Here is a 20,103-nt window from a genome sequence, read left to right as displayed (position 1 = left end):
TCTGCTGTTAGGAAAAAAAATAATCAGAGGAGATAGCCTTTGCTTGCTTTGATAATAAGCATTTTTTAAATGCAGAAATGTTGGCTGTATCATCAGATTGAGTTATTACTGAATGAAATAGATATGCCCATCTGGTGAGAGATGATTTCTCTGTGCTCTGTGGGCTTGGAACCTAGCCAGCTCAGAACATCACATTTGGTGGGTATTCACAGCTTGACGGGACATGTTGTTTGAAGCTTTCAGTCCCAGAAATAAATGACTGGCCTCTTTTAGGTTCTCCCATATGTGCCATACTACATATCTCCACAAATGTGAATAGCATTAAACACACCAAGCTTTGAACACTGTTGTTTTACCACTTAAGTGCTAACCTGTAAAGAAAGAACTTTTTCTCTGTGACATTTCACAATAAAAACACTGCAGAAACATAAATGTAGACACTTCTGGGATGACTGACTTGGCTTAGAGCGTCAACTGACCCAGTTTCTACTTCTCCCATGTAAAATTAGTGCCACAGCTGCCAAAATATAAAGTCAGATCTAGCTTATAATTTCCCTCCAGAAACTGGATACTTTAGTAGATCTGCATGGCCAACATTTTTTTAGGCTCAACAGTTTCTCCTCCATTTAGAATTTCTCAGGGATTCTTTCTTTTTTTTTTTAATTTTTTTAAATATTTCCTCTGAACTTGCATTACCCAGTCATTGCAAGAGCAATGCTCAGATGGGAAACAATCAGCAGGACTCCTTTCTGAACCCTGTGATCATGGGCTCTTCTTTAGCTCACTACAGGGGTAACTTTCTAAGTAAGTGATTTTCAACCTTTTTCATTTTGTGGCACACTGACAAGGCATAAAAATTGTCAAGGCACCCCATCAATTTTTTAAAGGATATATAAGTTATCATTTAACAAACGAGTTACATACCTGACATCAAAATCATTTTTGGGAAGTACGAACTCCCCCTCAAATCACAAGTCAGGAACCTTGGAATACAGTTAGATTCAACACATACTCTGATTCCCCAAATCGAAGCAGCCTTCAAGAGCTGCTTCTACTATTTGCAACAGCTATTTTGCCTCTCTTCTTACATCGAGAAGGTAAATCTTGGCCTACCTGAATGAAACTTCTGCTCCTTAGTCATATGTGGTGACGGCGTATGCTAGAGGTTCTCCTCAGTGGAGGAGGGTAGTTAGTGGGGTCCCGCAGGGGTCTGTGCTGGGTCCGTTGCTTTTTAATGTATTTATAAATGACCTAGAGATGGGAATAACTAGTGAGGTAATTAAATTCGCCGATGACACAAAATTATTCAGGGTCGTCAAGTCGCAGGAGGAATGTGAACGATTACAGGAGGACCTTGCGAGACTGGGAGAATGGGCGTGCAAGTGGCAGATGAAGTTCAATGTTGACAAGTGCAAAGTGATGCATGTGGGTAAGAGGAACCCGAATTATAGCTACGTCTTGCAAGGTTCCGCGTTAGGAGTTACGGATCAAGAAAGGGATCTGGGTGTCGTCGTCGATGATACGCTGAAACCTTCTGCTCAGTGTGCTGCTGCGGCTAGGAAAGCGAATAGAATGTTGGGTGTTATTAGGAAGGGTATGGAGTCCAGGTGTGCGGATGTTATAATGCCGTTGTATCGCTCCATGGTGCGACCGCACCTGGAGTATTGTGTTCAGTACTGGTCTCCGTATCTCAAAAAAGATATAGTAGAATTGGAGAAGGTACAGCGAAGGGCGACGAAAATGATAGTGGGGATGGGACGACTTTCCTATGAAGAGAGGCTGAGAAGGCTAGGGCTTTTCAGCTTGGAGAAGAGACGGCTGAGGGGAGATATGATAGAAGTGTATAAAATAATGAGTGGAATGGATCAGGTGGATGTGAAGCGACTGTTCACGCTATCCAAAAATACTAGGACTAGAGGGCATGAGTTGAAGCTACAGTGTGGTAAATTTAAAACGAATCGGAGAAAATTTTTCTTCACCCAACGTGTAATTAGACTCTGGAATTCGTTGCCGGAGAACGTGGTACGGGCGGTTAGCTTGACGGAGTTTAAAAAGGGGTTAGATAGATTCCTAAAGGACAAGTCCATAGACCGCTATTAAATGGACTTGGAAAAATTCCGCATTTTTAGGTATAACTTGTCTGGAATGTTTTTACGTTTGGGGAGCGTGCCAGGTGCCCTTGACCTGGATTGGCCACTGTCGGTGACAGGATGCTGGGCTAGATGGACCTTTGGTCTTTCCCAGTATGGCACTACTTATGTACTTATGTACTTATGTACTTCTGCCTGTATCACGCTTTCCTTGCTCTGCCTTGCCTGGGCCAAACCTTTTAAAGTAGCTCATGATGGGCAGATGATCAAAAGCCCCATGATGTTCCAAGACTGCTCTAAAAATAGCTTTGGAACAGTGCAGGGCTTTACTGCCCCTGTGATCAGAGATAATAGCATGCAAATTTAAGCACACTATTATCTTCGATCATAGGGTTAAAGTGCAGGAGAATTGTTCCTGATCATGCGCTCAGGCAAAATCCTCCCGCACTTGTTTGACAGGCGCAGACCTGTCAAACATAGGGACTGGAGGTCTGTGGGACTCCCCCCAGACCCCGCTGCAATGCAAAGCCCTGGTGGGCTGCTGCTCCCCTGAACCCCCACACCCCCAACTCCAAACCAGCAACTCGAGGGCTGGAGGTCCAGTTTCCCTGACCCCACCCAACACAAGTTTACGGGGGGCTGGATATCTGGTGGATCTCCAGACCCCCTAACCCCCCTCACACCTCAAAATAAAAGCCCCGGTGGCCCAGTGGGCCGCAAATGCAAGCCCCCCCCAACTTGGTGGTCTAGCAGCCACTTTCCCCGCTTCCTGGTACCTTGAAAATGGTGATGCTCAGCCCTGCCTTGTACATCCTTGGATGTGCTGGGAGGGGCGTCACCACCATATAAGGGAGTTTTCCCTTGTATGGTGGTGAAGCTCCACCCAGCGCTTCACTACGGATACAGGGGGGTGGGGAAGGGGGCTACTAGACCACCAGGCTGGGGGGCTTGTGGTTGCAGACCACTGGGCCACCAGGGCTTTTATTTTGGGGTGTGAGGTGGGGTTAGGGGAAGCTGGAGATCCACTGGATCTCTAGCCCCCCGTGAACATGTCAGGGGAGGTTGGGGGGCTTGGAGGTCCAGCAGACCTCCAGTCCCTGTGTCGCTGGATGAGATGGGGGGTCGGGTTCCTGTGGGGGGGGTTCTATTGGGGGGAATGGGGGGGGGGCCTGCTAGCATGCAAATGCGTGCTGGACAGGGCTCACCATTCCTCCCCAATGGTCTGCAAACCTTAATGCCATCTCCAAGCTGGCATAGGGTTTGCTGCAGACAGCGCGCCAATGTTTGGCACGCTGCCAGCTGATCATTGGGGAGGAATAATAAAATTACTGTTTAGCATGCATTTGCATACTACTTGTGGACAGAGCCCTGTTTAGCATGCATTTGCATGCTACTTGTGGTCAGAGCCCGCAAGTGTGTTGTTTCATTCACTTGGGGGCTCTGATCATGGGGAAGTAGCAAACATGGGCGCTAGTCGTTTGCTTCTGATCATCTGCCCATCAGTGAGGGAGAGCTGTTAAGGGGAACTAGTAACTTCCTATATACTCCCTCATGGCTGCAACATTAATTCCACTCCAGGAGGTAACTTCATTGAGGGGTCTGAGTGCTGTAGTCTACTCATAGGCTCTTTGGGATCCCTCCACTTACATGGATTTACATAGTGACAAGAAACCCATAAGGAAGGACGTATGGGAGGGCAGTCAGGTTCTGTACTGAACTGAAGTCACCTCTTAGAGAGGAGTTCCTGTTATGCCCAAATTTCTTCAAACAGCAGCATGTTAGGGGGAAAAAGTGAGAACTCCCCCTTTCCCCCATCCTTTCATTGCCTATAGGTACTCCTAATTTAAATGTACTCCTCAACCCTATAACGTTCCCCCCAGTGTGGGAGAAAAGGTAGTATAAGAGGTAATTTCTTCCACATCCGGATAGTAATCCAAAAGTATTGGTTAAAAAATAAAAGCATTGGACAGACTTAAGGTTTGACTGCAGATTATTCTTGCTAGGATATGGCAACTCAGCTAGAGCATTATGATGGTCCTCAGTGCTAGAAAAAATTTTTTTTTTTTTTTTTTTGGGGGGGGGGGGGGGTGTTACATGTTTAGAGTGTGGTGAATTGCTTGAGTGGTGCAATAAAGCTTGACTTGTAGCCCTCTTCTAAAACAAATTCTGTCAGTTTTTGACTTGATTGAACACTAAGAGATACTTCTGTAGCAGAGTCATATTGAACAGAAAGAGCTGGCTGTGGATGGCAGGCAGTTACTGTCATTCTGTCATTCTGATCACCCTAGCTGGCATTGCAGGGAAGCAGGCAAATTTGGCTTAATCCTGCACAGTCTCCTTTGTGTACCTTGGCACAGCTTTGTACTTACTGATGCCAAGAAAGTCTGCGTGACTTCAAGAGAAGTACAGTATTGTGGATGGTATCTCTTTTCCAAAATGAGATGTCAAAAGGCTTATTTAGTCAAGTAATCTGAAGTGTGCTTGACTTCTTTCTGTATGAGCTCCTTAGCTGACAGTTTTCAGAGTCCCTGGAAAGCTTGCAAGCAGATTTTCAGGAATGTAGCCTCTACATGAGTCCAAAGAGAGCAGAGGAGTAGAGGATAACACACTGACTTCCACAGGGAATATTCTTTATTAAAGCATCAGAATTATGCAGTGGCGATTTTGGCTCCAAGACATCTTTGGAGACATCTGCAGTTTGCTTATCTCTTGCTCTGATTTTGGTCAGAGTGCTCATATCAAGGTATAATAAGAAAAATAATAATAATATGTAAGAAAGGGGGAATGAAAAGATATATTTGATTTGGGGAATTACATTAACCTACATTGTAAGGTTTACGGACATGTGCTCAGAACATAAAGACCAGATATTTAACTATAAAATGTTTATTTACAATACAGATAATGTAATAATGTTAAAGAGAGAGGCAGTTTATAGGGATCTTTCACAAGGGAAATGTGCTTTACAAGATAGAAAGTCTGAATTATAAATTAGGCTGGATTAATAGTAACTCACTTTGATGGAGGCTGCTGGTTGGAGTGATGAAGGAGGTCCTTGCTGGATAAGAAGTCTTTTTGTTGCAGAGTTGTTGCTGGAGCCTGGAGAGAGTCTCATCTTGGTAAGTCCAGCAAGGTCCATGAAGGTGCAGATCAGGAAGCAGCAGAGAGGCAAGAGGCCAGAGAGCAGAGAGAAGAGAATTTTCCATGCTTTTTATAATTTCTTGTTGGACCATAGGCTGAAGTCAGGTGGGGTGTACTCAATCCAATGAAAACTCACGGATAGCTGAAAACTGGTTCCATCTAGTTTTGAGGTAGAGCATGGTAACTGGTCACCTGTTTTAATGACATCATAAGAGTTTCTGTCTGGACATCTGCTGTGATATACATCCAGAAGGCATCTGACAGGATTAAAAGAGTCTTTGTCAGAGAGTAGATAGGCTTTCTTTTTGTCAGATTAGTGGAGTTTCACTGTCTTTTGTTAACTCCAGTCTCTGTGTGTCAGTATGCAGATTTTGTTCTTTGGAGATGTGGTGATTGACTGTAAATATCCACCTGGCTAGCCTTTGTTACATGGGAGGGTGATGGTCAGACCAATTTATCTGATACTGTTCCAATAAGTCTTTGCAGCTGTATATTTTATATATATACATTTGTATCTGATTCCAGCAAAATCAATAACTCTGACAGTTAAACTCATATCATGCTACATTTTAAGTTCTAAATTCTAGAACAATCTAGAGTATAGAATCTAGAGTACAGAACTCATATCATGCTACAAAGGCACTATTTTTAGCCTCTTCTGGCTTTTATTATCTGTATTTGACTCCTGAGGCAGGCGGGCGTACCTGCCGAAACACGGCACCGTGTTGGATCTGTATCTGGTGCCTTAATAAAGAATATTTTTATCGACACTCCCCGTGTTGAAGTCAGTGTGTTATCCTCTACTCCTCTATTCTCTTAAGCTCATTTTCAGACCGGATGCACATTTTCAAAGGCAAACTTCCTCAAGAATTTCCCTTAAAAATGAGCTCGTGTGCATACACAGTACAGAAACATGCTTTACACAATGAACAAGGTACACCCCAGAAGGTTCATATGATGATTTCTTCACCTGACATAATTTTGTCCAGATTGTGTGGTGGTTCACAGCATGTATACTTTTGCACCCATTGGGGAGGGAAATTATTTTCAAAGGGCCATTTGACATAGGTAAGCAAATCTTTACCTTCAGTAAAGGTTTGGAGAAGTAGCCTAGTGGTTAGTGCAGTGACCTGAGAACCAGGTTTGATTCCCACTGCCTGTGATTCATTAGGGCCTCTTTTACTAAGGCGTGCTAGTGTTTTTAGCGTATGCTAATATTTAGGGCACACTAAATGTTAGCGACATCCATGTCTCTAACGTTCAGTGTGCTCTAAATATTAGCACGCTAAAACGCCTTAGTAAAAGACCCCCTTAGTCCTCCATTGCCCCAGGTACAAAATATGTACCTGTTTATAATATGTAAACCACTTTGATTGTAACCACAGAAAGGTGGTGTATCAAATCCCATCCCCTTTCCCTTTCATAAGATCCTTTTGAAAATTGTTTTCCTGTTACTAATGCATACCTTTTTGGTGAATGTCTTATACTGAAACAAACCTTTGCCTTTGGAAGCAGATTAAGGAAATAATGCTGTTTCAGAACATTGTAGGTCCAAAAGATCTTTTCACAAAGACTTTGCATCATAATTTTCTTTGTTCTTCCTGTGGAACTTCTTTTCAGTCTCCTACCCATGCAAAAAGCCCTATCAAAAACTGCCTACCTCCCTATCTGGGTAAAAGTATTTACACTGGTCACATCATGAATACTCTTATCCACTGGCAAAGAGAAGCAGAGGGTGGGGGTGGAAGTCAATATTGTCGACCTAGCTTATTTCCCGCGAGTTTGGGCTTGTTATTTTTTGAAGTTACTTTTTTTTTTCTGAACTCACGGGTAGCTTGATTTTGGGCTTGTTCGTTTTTACTTTTATTTGACTTGATATACTGTTGATTGCCCACAATTGTTGCCGTGATAACATTGCAAATAAGTATGTCAGCTGTCGCTCAGTCCTGCCTTTTCCTGTCCTCTTTCATTTCCTCATTGGCTACCTTCTGACATCTGGGACATACTCTATAAGACACATTTAAAAAATTGCTTGTTTTATGCTTGTTTTTTAAGCAAAAAGTGCTTATTTTTCCATGACTACTTGGCAACACTGGTGGAAGTATGTATGGAGTTTTCATTTTGAAAGTCCCCATTTACTTTATGCAGGTACATTTTCAGCTGCTTCTGAGTGCCGAGTCAGTTCCTGCTGTGTCCATTCTACCTAAAAAGGGATTTTTCTCTGACAAAATCAGTGCTTTTTTTGTGCCAGTACGCAACGGTACCTTTTTTTGCCCCCACCCCCACCCCGGCGACCCTCCCGGCGAGTCCTGCACTTACTTTTTTTTTTAAAGACTCAGAGGTGCGAACGATGCAGGAAGCGATTGAAAGAGACTGTCTGCATTGGAGCTTCCCTCTGCGAGTCCCGCCTACGTTGTTACAACTTCCTGTTTCCGCATAGGCGGGACTCGCAGAGGGAAGCTCCGACGCAGACAGCCTCTTTCAATCACTGCCTGCATCGTTCACGCTGCTGAGTCCGAGAATTGCTGGACATGGGAGAGGGGAGGACAAGGAATGGAGAATTGCTGGACATCGCTGGGAGGGAAGGGTAGGGAATGGAGAATTGCTGGACATCGCTGGGAGGGGAGGGAACAGAGAATTGCTGAGAGGGGAGGGCAGGGAACGGAGAATTGCTGGACATCGCTGGGAGGGGAGGGAACAGAGAAGTGCTAGACATTGCTGGGAGGGCAGGGAACGGAGAATTGCTGGACATCGCTGGGAGGGCAGGGAACAGAGAATTGCTGGACATCGCTGGGAGGGGAAGGCAGGGAACGGAGAATTGCTGGACATGGCTGGGAGGGGAGGGAACAGAGAATTGCTGGACATCGCGGGGATGGGAGGGCAGGGAACGGAGAAGTGCTGGACATCGCTGGGAGGGGAAGGCAGGGAACGGAGAATTGCTGGACATGGCTGGGAGGGGAGGGAACAGAGAATTGCTGGGCATTGTTGGGAGGGGAGGGCATGGAACACAGAATTGCTGGACATCGCTGGGAGGGGAGGGCAGGGAACAGAGAATTGCTGGACATCTGGGAGGGAAGGGCAGGGAACGGAGAATTGCTGGACATCGCTGGGAGGGAACAGAGAATTGCTGGACATTGCTAGGAGGGGAGAGCAGGGAACAGAATTGCTGGGCATTTGAGGGCAGGGAAGGGAACAGAATTGCTGGACATGGGAGGGGAGGGCAGGGAAGGGAACAGAGAATTGCTGGACATTGCTGGGAGGGGAGAGCAGGCAACAGAGAATTGCTGGGCATGGGAGGGCAGGGAAGGGAAGGGACGAGAGAATTGCTGGACATGGGAGGGGAGGGGAGGGAATGGAAGAGAGAATTGCTGGACATGGGAGGAGAGGGCAGGGATGAGAGAATCGCTGGACATGGATGGCAGAGGGAAGAGAAGAATCGCTGGACATGGATGGCAGGGGAGGATGGGACAGAGGAGAATCGCTGGACATGGGAGGGCAGGGGAGAGAGGAGACATGATGGACATGGATGGAGGGGATGGAAGAGAGGAAGGAGATGCACATGGATGGGAGGGCAGGGAAGAGAGGAGAAATGCTGGAAATGGATGGAGAGGGAGAGCAGGAGGTAGAGGAGAATTGCTAGACATGGATGGGTGGAGGGGTTGGCGGGGAGAGAGGAGAAGTGCTGGGCATGGATGGAGGGGAGGAGAGAGGAGAAGTGCTAGACATGGATGGAGGAGAGAGGAGAAGTGCTGGACATGGATGGAGGGGAGGAAAGAAAAAAAAGAAGAAGATGCACATGGATGGAGATGAGGGAAAGGGAAGAGGAGAAAAACTGCACATGGATGGAGAAAATAGGCAAAAACTGGATCCACGTTATACCTCCTCCAGTCAATTCCACGGAGGAAGACCCAGCTTTTACTTATGGATGCAGGGCAAGAAATGAAGAAGAAAGGAGGAAAGTAAAGAAATAAATGGAAAGGAAGCCCTGGAAATGGAGTTAAGAGAACAGATAGAGAGCAGCAGAATCAGAGACTGGGACCAATATGGATAGAAAAACAAAGTCACCAGACAACAAAGGTAGAAAAAAATCATTTTATTTTCATTTTAGTGTTTGAAATATGTCCAATTTGAGAATTTACATCTGCTGTCTTATTTTGCACTGGGTATACTGGAGCTGTAAGAGCTTACAGAAATTATTTATAATGAAAAAAAATCATGTTATTTTTTTCTTCTATACTAGTATAATATTTTCAATGATGTCTGTTTATATGCGCCATGGCTGGTATAAGGGGTGTGGCTATCATAGGGGTGGAGACATATGTGGTGATCCCGCCCATAATGAGTACCGGCACCTTTTTTTTCTACAAAAAAAGCACTGGACAAAATTATTTCTGTTGTTCATGTTGGTAGTGATCATGGTTTGTCTTTCTTTTTTATATCTGAAGACAGCCTTTGCTTAGGTGATATCAATGTGATACACTGTAAGGTTTATCTTAGAAAAGTAACTGTTTATCTGTAATTAGCTGTTCTCTGATAACAGTGAGCCACATTGACGGGTCAAGTGATTTGTTTTATTTGCAGAGGATTTTTCTAGATGTTTTTTCTAGAAATTTTTAAGCATGTATCAGAGTTTCCTGTGTGTCACTGATCTACTTCTTTTCATTTGATTGTAAAATTCAATTTCACCTTCTCTGTTACAATATAACCACTTTCTTCAACTCTGTTTGCAGACAAAGGAAAACCTGCGAGGGACATCTACATTCTATCAACAGACTTCTATGTTTCTCTCCCACACTTGGCTTCAGAGCATTTTTTGGTGGAGAGAAGATGTGACTCATCGTCTGCATGACCAGCTCTTCCCCCTCCTCCCTGAGATTCCTGCTGTTCGTCTCTGTAATTTCATATCCATTAATCCTGATCCCAAGGTATTATGCTTGTTTGTTATAACTCAGAATTGTATGTAGAACTATATTTTCAAACCCCCTGATATTCAAACTCATTTAACTGTCCAGGAATGGCACCTGGCTGGTTAAATGGCACTTAAACAGCTATTCGGCAATATTCAGCGGGTGATAACCTACTATCCCCTGCTGAATATTCCCGTTTAGCGGCTAGGAGATAATTAGCCAGTTATCCCCGAATATTCAATGCATATCCAGATATTGTAAGCGGCCACATTGGGTGGTGTAAATAGCTGGAATATCTTTGGCCAGTTTAAACTTAACTGGCTATCTCTAATTCTCCGAGGACAAGCAGGCTGCTTGTTCTCACTGATGGGTGACGTCCACGGCAGCCCCTCCAATCGGAAACTTCACTAGCAAAGTCCTTTGCTAGTCCTCGCGCGCCCGCGCGCACCGCGCATGCGCGGCCGTCTTCCCGCCCGAAACCGGCTCGAGCCGGCCAGTCTTCTTTTGTCCGCACTCGGTATGGTCGTTTTTTCGCCGTGTCGAGCCCCGGAGAGTCGACCTCGCGCGTCCAAAGTTTTTTTGAGCGTGTTTTTTCTTCGGAAAAGCTTTCTTCTACTGCGGGAAGTGCTCCGGAAACCCTCCCCGGGTTTCGTGTCAATCCTCCCCGTACTTCCAGCTTTTTGCCCCGATAAGTTTTCTTTCGTCGTCGGGGTAGGCCTCTTTCGGCCTCGGTTGAGATTTTTCTCCCTCTAAATTTTTGGTGCTTCAATTTTCGCCATTTTGGCTTTTGACTTCGCCGGCGTGATTTTTCCGCCCATGACATCGAAGCCTTCCAGCGGCTTCAAGAAGTGCACCCAGTGCGCCCGGGTTATCTCGCTCACTGATCGACACTCGTCGTGTCTTCAGTGTCTGGGGGCTGAGCACCGCCCTCAGAACTGCAGTCTGTGTTCCCTGCTTCAAAGGCGGACTCAGGTAGCGAGACTAGCCCAGTGGAACGTGTTGTTCTCGGGCTCTTCGTCGGCATCGGCACCGGGATCTTCGAGTGCATCGACGTCGTCAGCGTCCAGACCATCTTCCTCGGCCGCCCTTGCATCGAGTGCATCGAGGCATCGGGCCTCTGCATCGGCGCCGAGACATCGGATAGCTGCATCGACGTCGGTGGTACCGGGACCTCGTCTCCTGATGTCGTCGGACGGTGGTGCATCGAGTGGAGTGCAGGTGAGGGCTGTCCATTCCCCTGCTGGTGGCGGTGAGCCCTCGGGTGGGTCTCCTCCTACCCTGAGGGCTCCTGCGGTACAGCCCCCCCGAGATCGACCCTCTTCGGTCTCGGCCCCGAGGAAGCGACGGATGGATTCTACGTCCTCCTCGTCGGTGCCGGGGAGCTCCGGTGACATGCTTCGGAAGAAATCGAAGAAGCATCGACACCGGTCTCCTCCCCGTGTCGGCACCGAGAGCTCTGGGTCGCCGAGGGCTTCGGCACCCAGCAGGCATCGGCACCGAGAGGACCGCTCACCCTCTGTTCAAGAGGTGTCGATGCGCTCCACTCTGGACAGCCCGGAACAGCTTCCTCGCCCGGAACAGGTTCTGACGTCGACGCCTGCATCGACCTCTCAGCCTTTTTCTGCAGCCACTCTGAACGAGAGCCTCCGGGCCGTTCTCCCAGAGATTCTGGGAGAGCTGTTGCGCCCTACCCCTCCGGTACCGGCGGTGCTTGCGCCTCCGGTACCGTCGAGCGTGGCGCCGGCTGGCCCATCGCCCAGGTTGAGGTCCCCGACGTCGGTACCGCGTGCGGTGCCGACCGCGGCCACCTCCCAGGAGGGCTCCCCGACTACGTCGGCGGAGGGAGCTTCGCCGATGCGGGCGAGGGAGTCTTCCTCTCGACGCCCCCGTCGTGGACGTGGTTCCACTGAGTCGAGCAGGGCGAGGTTGCAGACACAGGTTCGGGAACTTGTGTCTGACACCGAGGGTGAGGCCTCGTGGGAGGAAGAGGAAGACCCCAGATATTTCTCTGACGAGGAGTCTGAGGGTCTTCCGTCTGATCCCACTCCCTCTCCTGAAAGGCAGCTGTCTCCTCCTGAGAGCCTGTCTTTCGCTTCCTTTGTCCGGGAGATGTCTACGGCCATCCCCTTCCCGGTGGTTGTGGAGGACGAGCCCAGGGCTGAAATGTTTGAGCTCCTGGACTATCCTTCTCCACCTAAGGAAGCGTCCACTGTTCCCTTGCACCATGTCCCAAAAAAGACATTGCTTGCGAACTGGACAAAACCCTTAACTAATCCCCACATTCCCAAGAAGATCGAGTCCCAGTACCGGATCCATGGGGACCCAGAGCTGATGCGCACTCAGTTGCCTCATGACTCTGGAGTTGTGGATTTGGCCCTAAAGAAGGCTAAGAGTTCTAGGGAACATGCTTCGGCGCCCCCGGGCAAGGACGCTAGAACCTTAGACTCCTTTGGGAGGAAGGCCTACCATTCCTCTATGCTCGTGTCCAAGATCCAGTCTTACCAGCTCTACACGAGCATACACATGCGGAACAATGTGCGGCAGTTGGCGGGCTTGGTTGATGCTCTTCCCCTCGAGCAAGCCAAGCCTTTTCAGGAGGTGGTCAGGCAGCTGAAGGCGTGCAGAAAATTCCTGGCCAGAGGAGTTTATGACACTTTTGATGTTGCGTCCAGGGCCGCTGCTCAAGGTGTGGTGATGCGCAGGCTCTCATGGCTGCGTGCCGCCGACCTGGAGAATAGACTCCAGCAGCGGATTGCGGACTCGCCTTGCCGTGCGGACAATATTTTTGGCGAAAAAGTTGAACAGGTGGTAGAGTCTCTCCACCAGCGGGACACCGCATTCGACAAATTCGCCCGCCGGCAGCCTTCAGCCTCTACCTCTACAGGTAGACGATTTTTCGGGGGAAGGAAGACTGTTCCCTACTCTTCTGGCAAGCGTAGGTACAATCCTCCTTCCCGACAGCCTGCGGCCCAGGCTAAGCCCCAGCGCGCTCGCTCTCGTCAGCAGCGTGCGACTCAGCAAGGCCCCGCGGCTCCCCAGCAAAAGCAAGGGGCGAGCTTTTGACTGGCTCCAGCAGAGCATAGCCGACATCCAAGTGTCCGTGCCGGGCGACCTGCCAGTCGGAGGGAGGTTGAAAGCTTTTCACCAAAGGTGGCCTCTCATAACCTCCGATCAGTGGGTTCTGCAAATAGTCCGGCAGGGATACACCCTCAATTTGACATCAAAACCTCCAAATTGTCCACCGGGAGCTCAGTCTTACAGCTTCCAACACAAGAAGGTACTTGCAGAGGAACTCTCCGCCCTTCTTAGCGCCAATGCGGTCGAGCCCGTGCCATCCGGGCAAGAAGGGCTGGGATTCTATTCCAGGTACTTCCTTGTGGAAAAGAAAACAGGGGGGATGCGTCCCATCCTAGACCTAAGGGCCCTGAACAAATATCTCGAAAAAGAAAAGTTCAGGATGCTTTCCCTGGGCACCCTTCTCCCCATGATTCAGCAAAACGATTGGCTATGCTCTCTGGACTTGAAGGATGCCTACACACACATCCCGATACTGCCAGCTCACAGGCAGTATCTGCGATTTCAGGTGGGCACACGCCACTTCCAGTACTGTGTGCTACCCTTTGGGCTCGCCTCTGCGCCCAGGGTGTTCACAAAGTGCCTAGCTGTGGTAGCAGCGGCACTTCGCAGGCTGGGGGTGCACGTGTTCCCATATCTCGACGATTGGCTGGTAAAGAACACATCAGAGGCAGGAGCCCTGCAGTCCATGCGGATGACTATTCGCCTACTGGAACTACTGGGGTTTGTGATAAATTATCCAAAGTCCCACCTTCTCCCAGCGCAGAGACTCGAATTCATAGGAGCTCTGCTGGATTCTCGGACGGCTCGCGCCTATCTCCCAGAGACGAGAGCCAACAACTTGTTGTCCCTCGTCTCGCGGGTGCGAGCGTCCCAGCAGATCACAGCTCGGCAGATGTTGAGATTGCTGGGCCACATGGCCTCCACAGTTCATGTGACTCCCATGGCCCGCCTTCACATGAGATCTGTTCAATGGACCCTGGCCTCTCAGTGGTATCAGGCCGCAGGAGGTCTAGAGGACGTGATCCACCTGTCCACGAGTTTTCTCGACTCCCTGTATTGGTGGACGATTTGCTCCAATTTGACTCTGGGACGTCCCTTCCAAATTCCTCAGCCACAAAAAGTGCTGACCACGGATGCGTCCCTCCTGGGATGGGGAGCTCATGTCGATGGGCTCCACACCCAAGGAAGCTGGTCCCTCCAGGAACGCGATCTGCAGATCAATCTTCTGGAGTTACGAGCGATCTGGAACGCTCTGAAGGCTTTCAGAGATCGGCTGTCCCACCAAATTATCCAAATTCAGACAGACAACCAGGTTGCCATGTACTATGTCAACAAGCAGGGGGGCACCGGATCTCGCCCCCTGTGTCAGGAAGCCGTCAGCATGTGGCTCTGGGCTCGCCGTCAAGGCATGGTGCTCCAAGCCACATATCTGGCAGGCGTAAACAACAGTCTGGCCGACAGGTTGAGCAGGATTATGCAACCTCACGAGTGGTCGCTCAACTCCCGAGTGGTGCGCCAGGTCTTCCAAGCGTGGGGCACCCCCTTGGTAGATCTCTTCGCATCTCGAGTGAACCACAAAGTCCCTCAGTTCTGTTCCAGGCTTCAGGCCCACGGCAGACTGGCATCGGATGCCTTCCTCCTGGATTGGGGGGAGGGCCTGCTGTATGCTTATCCTCCCATCCCTCTGGTGGGGAAGACTTTGTTGAAACTCAAGCAAGACCGAGGCACCATGATTCTGATTGCTCCCTTTTGGCCGCGTCAGATCTGGTTCCCTCTTCTTCTGGAGTTGTCCTCCGAAGAACCGTGGAGATTGGAGTGTTTTCCGACCCTCATTACACAGGACGAAGGGGCGCTTCTGCATCCCAACCTCCAGTCGCTGGCTCTTACGGCCTGGATGTTGAGGGCGTAGACTTTGCCTCTTTGGGTCTGTCAGAGGGTGTCTCCCGCATCTTGCTTGCTTCCAGGAAAGATTCCACTAAGAGGAGTTACTTCTTCCATTGGAGGAGGTTTGCCGTCTGGTGTGACAGCAAGGCCTTAGATCCTCGCTCTTGTCCTACACAGACCCTGCTTGATTACCTTCTGCACTTGTCTGAGTCTGGTCTCAAGACCAACTCCGTAAGGGTTCACCTTAGTGCGATTAGTGCATACCATTACCGTGTGGAAGGTAAGCCGATCTCAGGACAGCCTTTAGTTGTTCGCTTCATGAGAGGTTTGCTTTTGTCAAAGCCCCCTGTCAAGCCTCCTACAGTGTCATGGGATCTCAATGTCGTTCTCACCCAGCTGATGAAACCTCCTTTTGAGCCACTGAATTCCTGCCATCCGAAGTACTTGACCTGGAAGGTCATTTTCTTGGTGGCAGTTACTTCGGCTCGTAGAGTCAGTGAGCTTCAGGCCCTGGTAGCCCAGGCCCCTTACACCAAATTTCATCACAACAGAGTAGTCCTCCGCACTCACCCTAAGTTTCTGCCAAAGGTCGTGTCGGAGTTCCATCTGAACCAGTCAATTGTCTTGCCAACATTCTTTCCCCGTCCTCATTCCTGCCCTGCTGAGCGTCAGCTGCACACATTGGACTGCAAGAGAGCATTGGCCTTCTATCTGGAGCGGACACAGCCCCACAGACAGTCCGCCCAATTGTTTGTTTCTTTTGATCCCAATAGGAGGGGAGTGGCTGTAGGAAAACGCACCATATCCAATTGGCTAGCAGATTGCATTTCCTTCACTTACGCCCAGGCGGGGCTGGCTCTTGAGGGTCATGTCACGGCTCATAATGTTCGAGCCATGGCTGCGTCGGTAGCCCACTTGAAGTCAGCCTCCATTGAAGAAATTTGCAAAGCTGCGACGTGGTCATCTGTCCACACATTCACATCTCATTACTGCCTGCAGCAGGATACCCGACGCGACAGTCGGTTCGGGCAGTCAGTTCTTCAGAACCTGTTTGGGCTTTAGGATCCAACTCCACCCCCCGAGGGCCCTGTTTGTTCTGTTCCAGGCTACACTCTCAGTTAGTTGGTAAATTTTTTAGGTCAATCTCAGTTATGTCCTCGCCGTTGCGAGGCCCAATTGACCATGGTTGTTGTTTTGAGTGAGCCTGGGGGCTGGGGATACCCCATCAGTGAGAACAAGCAGCCTGCTTGTCCTCGGAGAAAGCGAATGCTACATACCTGTAGAAGGTATTCTCCGAGGACAGCAGGCTGATTGTTCTCACAAACCCGCCCGCCTCCCCTTTGGAGTTGTGTCTTCCCTTGAAGTGTATTGTCTTGCTACATACTGGACTGGCCGGCTCGAGCCGGTTTCGGGCGGGAAGACGGCCGCGCATGCGCGGTGCGCGCGGGCGCGCGAGGACTAGCAAAGGACTTTGCTAGTGAAGTTTCCGATTGGAGGGGCTGCCGTGGACGTCACCCATCAGTGAGAACAATCAGCCTGCTGTCCTCGGAGAATACCTTCTACAGGTATGTAGCATTCGCTTTATCAACTTAGCCAGTTAAGTTTAAACTGGCCAAAAATAAACTGGATATTCAATGCCAGTCACTGGAAATGGCCCGGCATTGAATATCTGAGTTGACCGCCGACCGCAGGAGTTAGCCAGGCTCCCTCCTGTGGTCTGAATATCTGTCCCAAAGGTTTGTTTGGCAATAAGATATCTGAAATTCAGTGTAGGACAGCACAAAATGTAAGAGAAGCAGGGAAATTTCAGAAAATTGGACTAAGCTAAAACCAGTTCAAAATATGAGAGACTAATTCCCAAATTCACCAAATGACAAACAACCCCAAGTTTTATAACTAATAAAGTAAAGTGTTTACAAAATAAAGGGGCCCTTTTACTAAGCCATGTCAAAAAGTGGCCTGTGGCAGTGTGAGCTTATCTTTTGGGTGCGTAGCAGGCCAGTTTTTACCGCATCCTAGAAAAAAGGCCTTTTTTTAAGGGGCCGGAAAATGGACGTGCGGCAAAATAAAAACCAGCGTGCATCCATTTTCAGCCTGAGATCTTAGCACCACCCATTGACTTAGTAGTAAGTTCTCATGTGCTACCTGGGCAGTAGGTATTCAATGTGCGCCCACTGCCGTTTACCGCTGGATAAGCACCATGCGGTAGAAAATAAATATTTTTTACTGCTTGTTTTCTGCGCATGCCAAAGTCAGAATTACTGCCTGTGGCACATGGTAGCCGGATGGTAATGCCGATTTGGCATGCGCTGGACGTGCATAGGCCCTTTCGCGCCTTTGTAAAAGGGCCCCGAAATATTTTAAGCTGTGCAAACTTATTTTCATGTGGAGGCGTGTTTTCAGAGCACTCAGAGCTCAATGCACAAAGCTTACCGTGTTTGCAACGTTTGCTTTAGACCGGTTGGAGCCAGTCTAAAGCAAAATTTATTTAGCGTCTAATGCACAAAGGGGTTCTGTGTGGCTTTAACCATTTGCCATAGCTGCTAGCATAATCCAGTGCAAATGTATTACAATGAACTCATTAGTATTAAAATGAACATTTCGTGTGATGCACAGAAAGGAGCACCTACCTTTAACATGCATATTTTTCCAGCAGGTCTGGAGCTGTTGTTATGTGAAGGCTACTTCTGGGAGGAGAACTGTGCTTGCATTTTGCAATTGCAAAACTTGTCTAAGAGCAGAGAACAGCTTAGAGCAGGGGCGTAGCCAGACCTGCCATTTTAGGTGGGACCAGAGTTAACCTGGGTGGGCTCTTCCCACCCACACTCTCATACATTCATACTATACAGTTTTCTATAACCTTCCCTTCCGCCCTTGCATCCATCTCTCCCTCTCTCTTTCCTTCCATCCTTTCTGCCCCTACCTTCATAGTACTCCCTGATGTAACATTTATCCAGTCAATATTAGGATATTTGAAATCACCCTTTATTATTATGTTGGCCAATTTGCCAGCTTTCCTAATTTCTGTAAACACATTTTCATCTGTCTGTTGGTTCTGTCCTATTGGACATAGTACAGCCCTACCGGTATTCCTTCCCTTCACATCTGGAATTTTTATTCATAAAGATTCCTATTTCATTTAGAATGGTTATTTTGTTTGACTCAATTCCCTCTTTAATGTATAAAGCAACCCCTCCTCCCTCCAATTTGATCCACTCTATCATTGCAATATAATTTCTATCCTCCTAACACAGTGTCCCATTGATTGTCCTCCTTCCACTTGGTCTCTGAAATGCCTATTATATCTACCTCTTCATTTAGTGCTAGATACTCCAATTTTCCTATCTTATTGTTAAGACTTCTAGCATTTGTATATAGATAATTCAAATTGTCTTTTTTCTTTGCACCAACAGTCTACTTTGAAGGGATAATTTGTGTCCTTTGTTCTCCCATTGAACACTCCTGGCTTTCTTTCACCATTATTGAAACCTATCTATCGGGATTCCCTAAAGATCCTGTTTCACTAGTATCCTTCAAGGACACTCCACACCAAACCATTTGCTCCTGGGTGACTTGTCAGCTCCCCCCCCCCCCCCCCCATTTTAGTTTAAAAGCTGCTCTATCTCCTTTTATATATATTAGCACCAGAAGCTTGGTTCCATCCTGGTTAAGGTGAAGCCCATCCTTTCGAAACAGGCTCCCCCCTATAAAAATGTACTTTGCCTTGGAGATAGAACCATAGTGCCCTAAAAGAGTATTTTCAAAGCATTTAGACTTATAAAGTTACATTGAGGCGTATTTTCAAAGCACTTAGACTTACAAAGTTACATATTTCTGATCTAAATGCTTTGAAAATGAGCCCCTTGGAGGGGCATAATCGAACACGAACGCCCATCTCCATGGCCGTCTATGTCCGAGAACAGGTACTTGAAGGGGCGGGACAGACCGTATTTTCGAAAAAAAATGGGCGTCCATCTTTTTTTCGATAATACGGTTTGTGCCGGGCAAATGCATCGGATTTGTGTGGATTTGAGCTGGGCGGTTTCGTTTTCCAGCGATAATGGAAACCGAAGGCGCCCAGCTCAAAAACAAACAAATCCAAGGCATTGGGTCATGGGAGGGGCCAGGATTCGTAGTGCACTGGTCCCCTTCACATGCCAGGACACCAACCGGGCACCCTAGGGGGCACTTGTAAAAAGAAAAAAAAATTAAATACCTCCCAAGTCCATAGCTCCCACCCCTTGGGTGCTGAGCCCCTCAACCCCCCCCCCCCCCCAAACCCACTGCCCACAACTCTACACCATTACCATAGCCCTTATGGCTGAAGGGGGGCACCTACATGTGGGTACAGTGGGTTTTGGGGGCGGTTTGGAGGGCTCCCATTTACCAGTACAAGTGTAACGGGTAGGGGGGGGGATAGGCCTGGGTCCACCTGCCTGAAGTGCACTGCACCCACTAACAACTGCTCCAGGGACCTGCATATGCTGTGATGGAGCTGGGTATGGCATTTGAGGGTGGCATACAGGCTGGAAAAAAAAGTTCTTAAAGTTTGTTATTTTATGGTGGGAGGGGGTTAGTGACCACTGGGGGAGTCAGGGGTGATCATCCCCGATTCCCTCTGGTGGTCATGTGGTCATTTAGGGTACTTGTTCGTGAAAAAAAAAGGGTCCAAAAATGACCCAAATTCGCAGTAAAAACGCCTTTCTTTTTTCGATTATCGGCCGAGGGCGCCCATCTCTCCTCGGCTGATAACCACGCCCCAGTCCCGCCTTCACCACGCCTCTGACACGCCCCATCAACTTTGCCCGTTTCCGCGACAGATTGCAGTTGAAGACGCCCAAAATCGACTTTAGATTATACCGATTTGGGCGCCCACGGGAGAAAGGCGCCCATCTCCCGATTTGGGTCAAAATCTGGACGCCCATCACTTTCGAAAATAAGGCGGATAGTAACCTATGGGACTTTGCAAGTTCAACTGCTTTGAAAATGAACTCCATTATGTG

The 20,103-nt window shown here is 48.4% G+C and overlaps 1 protein-coding gene across 1 annotated transcript in view; it reads left to right on the top strand.

Moving 5' to 3' along the window:
• C8H16orf71 (chromosome 8 C16orf71 homolog) overlaps positions 1 to 20,103 on the top strand; it is a 185,227-nt gene that overhangs the window by 114,929 nt on the left and 50,195 nt on the right. The window contains exon 12 of the mRNA XM_030211925.1: positions 9,962 to 10,156. Within this exon, the coding sequence (XP_030067785.1) occupies positions 9,962 to 10,156 (195 nt within the window). The remainder of the gene's footprint in view (positions 1 to 9,961; positions 10,157 to 20,103) is intronic.

The sequence above is a fragment of the Microcaecilia unicolor genome, chromosome 8 (assembly GCF_901765095.1).
Source record: "Microcaecilia unicolor chromosome 8, aMicUni1.1, whole genome shotgun sequence".
Taxonomy (NCBI): domain Eukaryota; kingdom Metazoa; phylum Chordata; class Amphibia; order Gymnophiona; family Siphonopidae; genus Microcaecilia; species Microcaecilia unicolor.
This window is presented reverse-complemented; position numbering and strand designations above follow the sequence as displayed.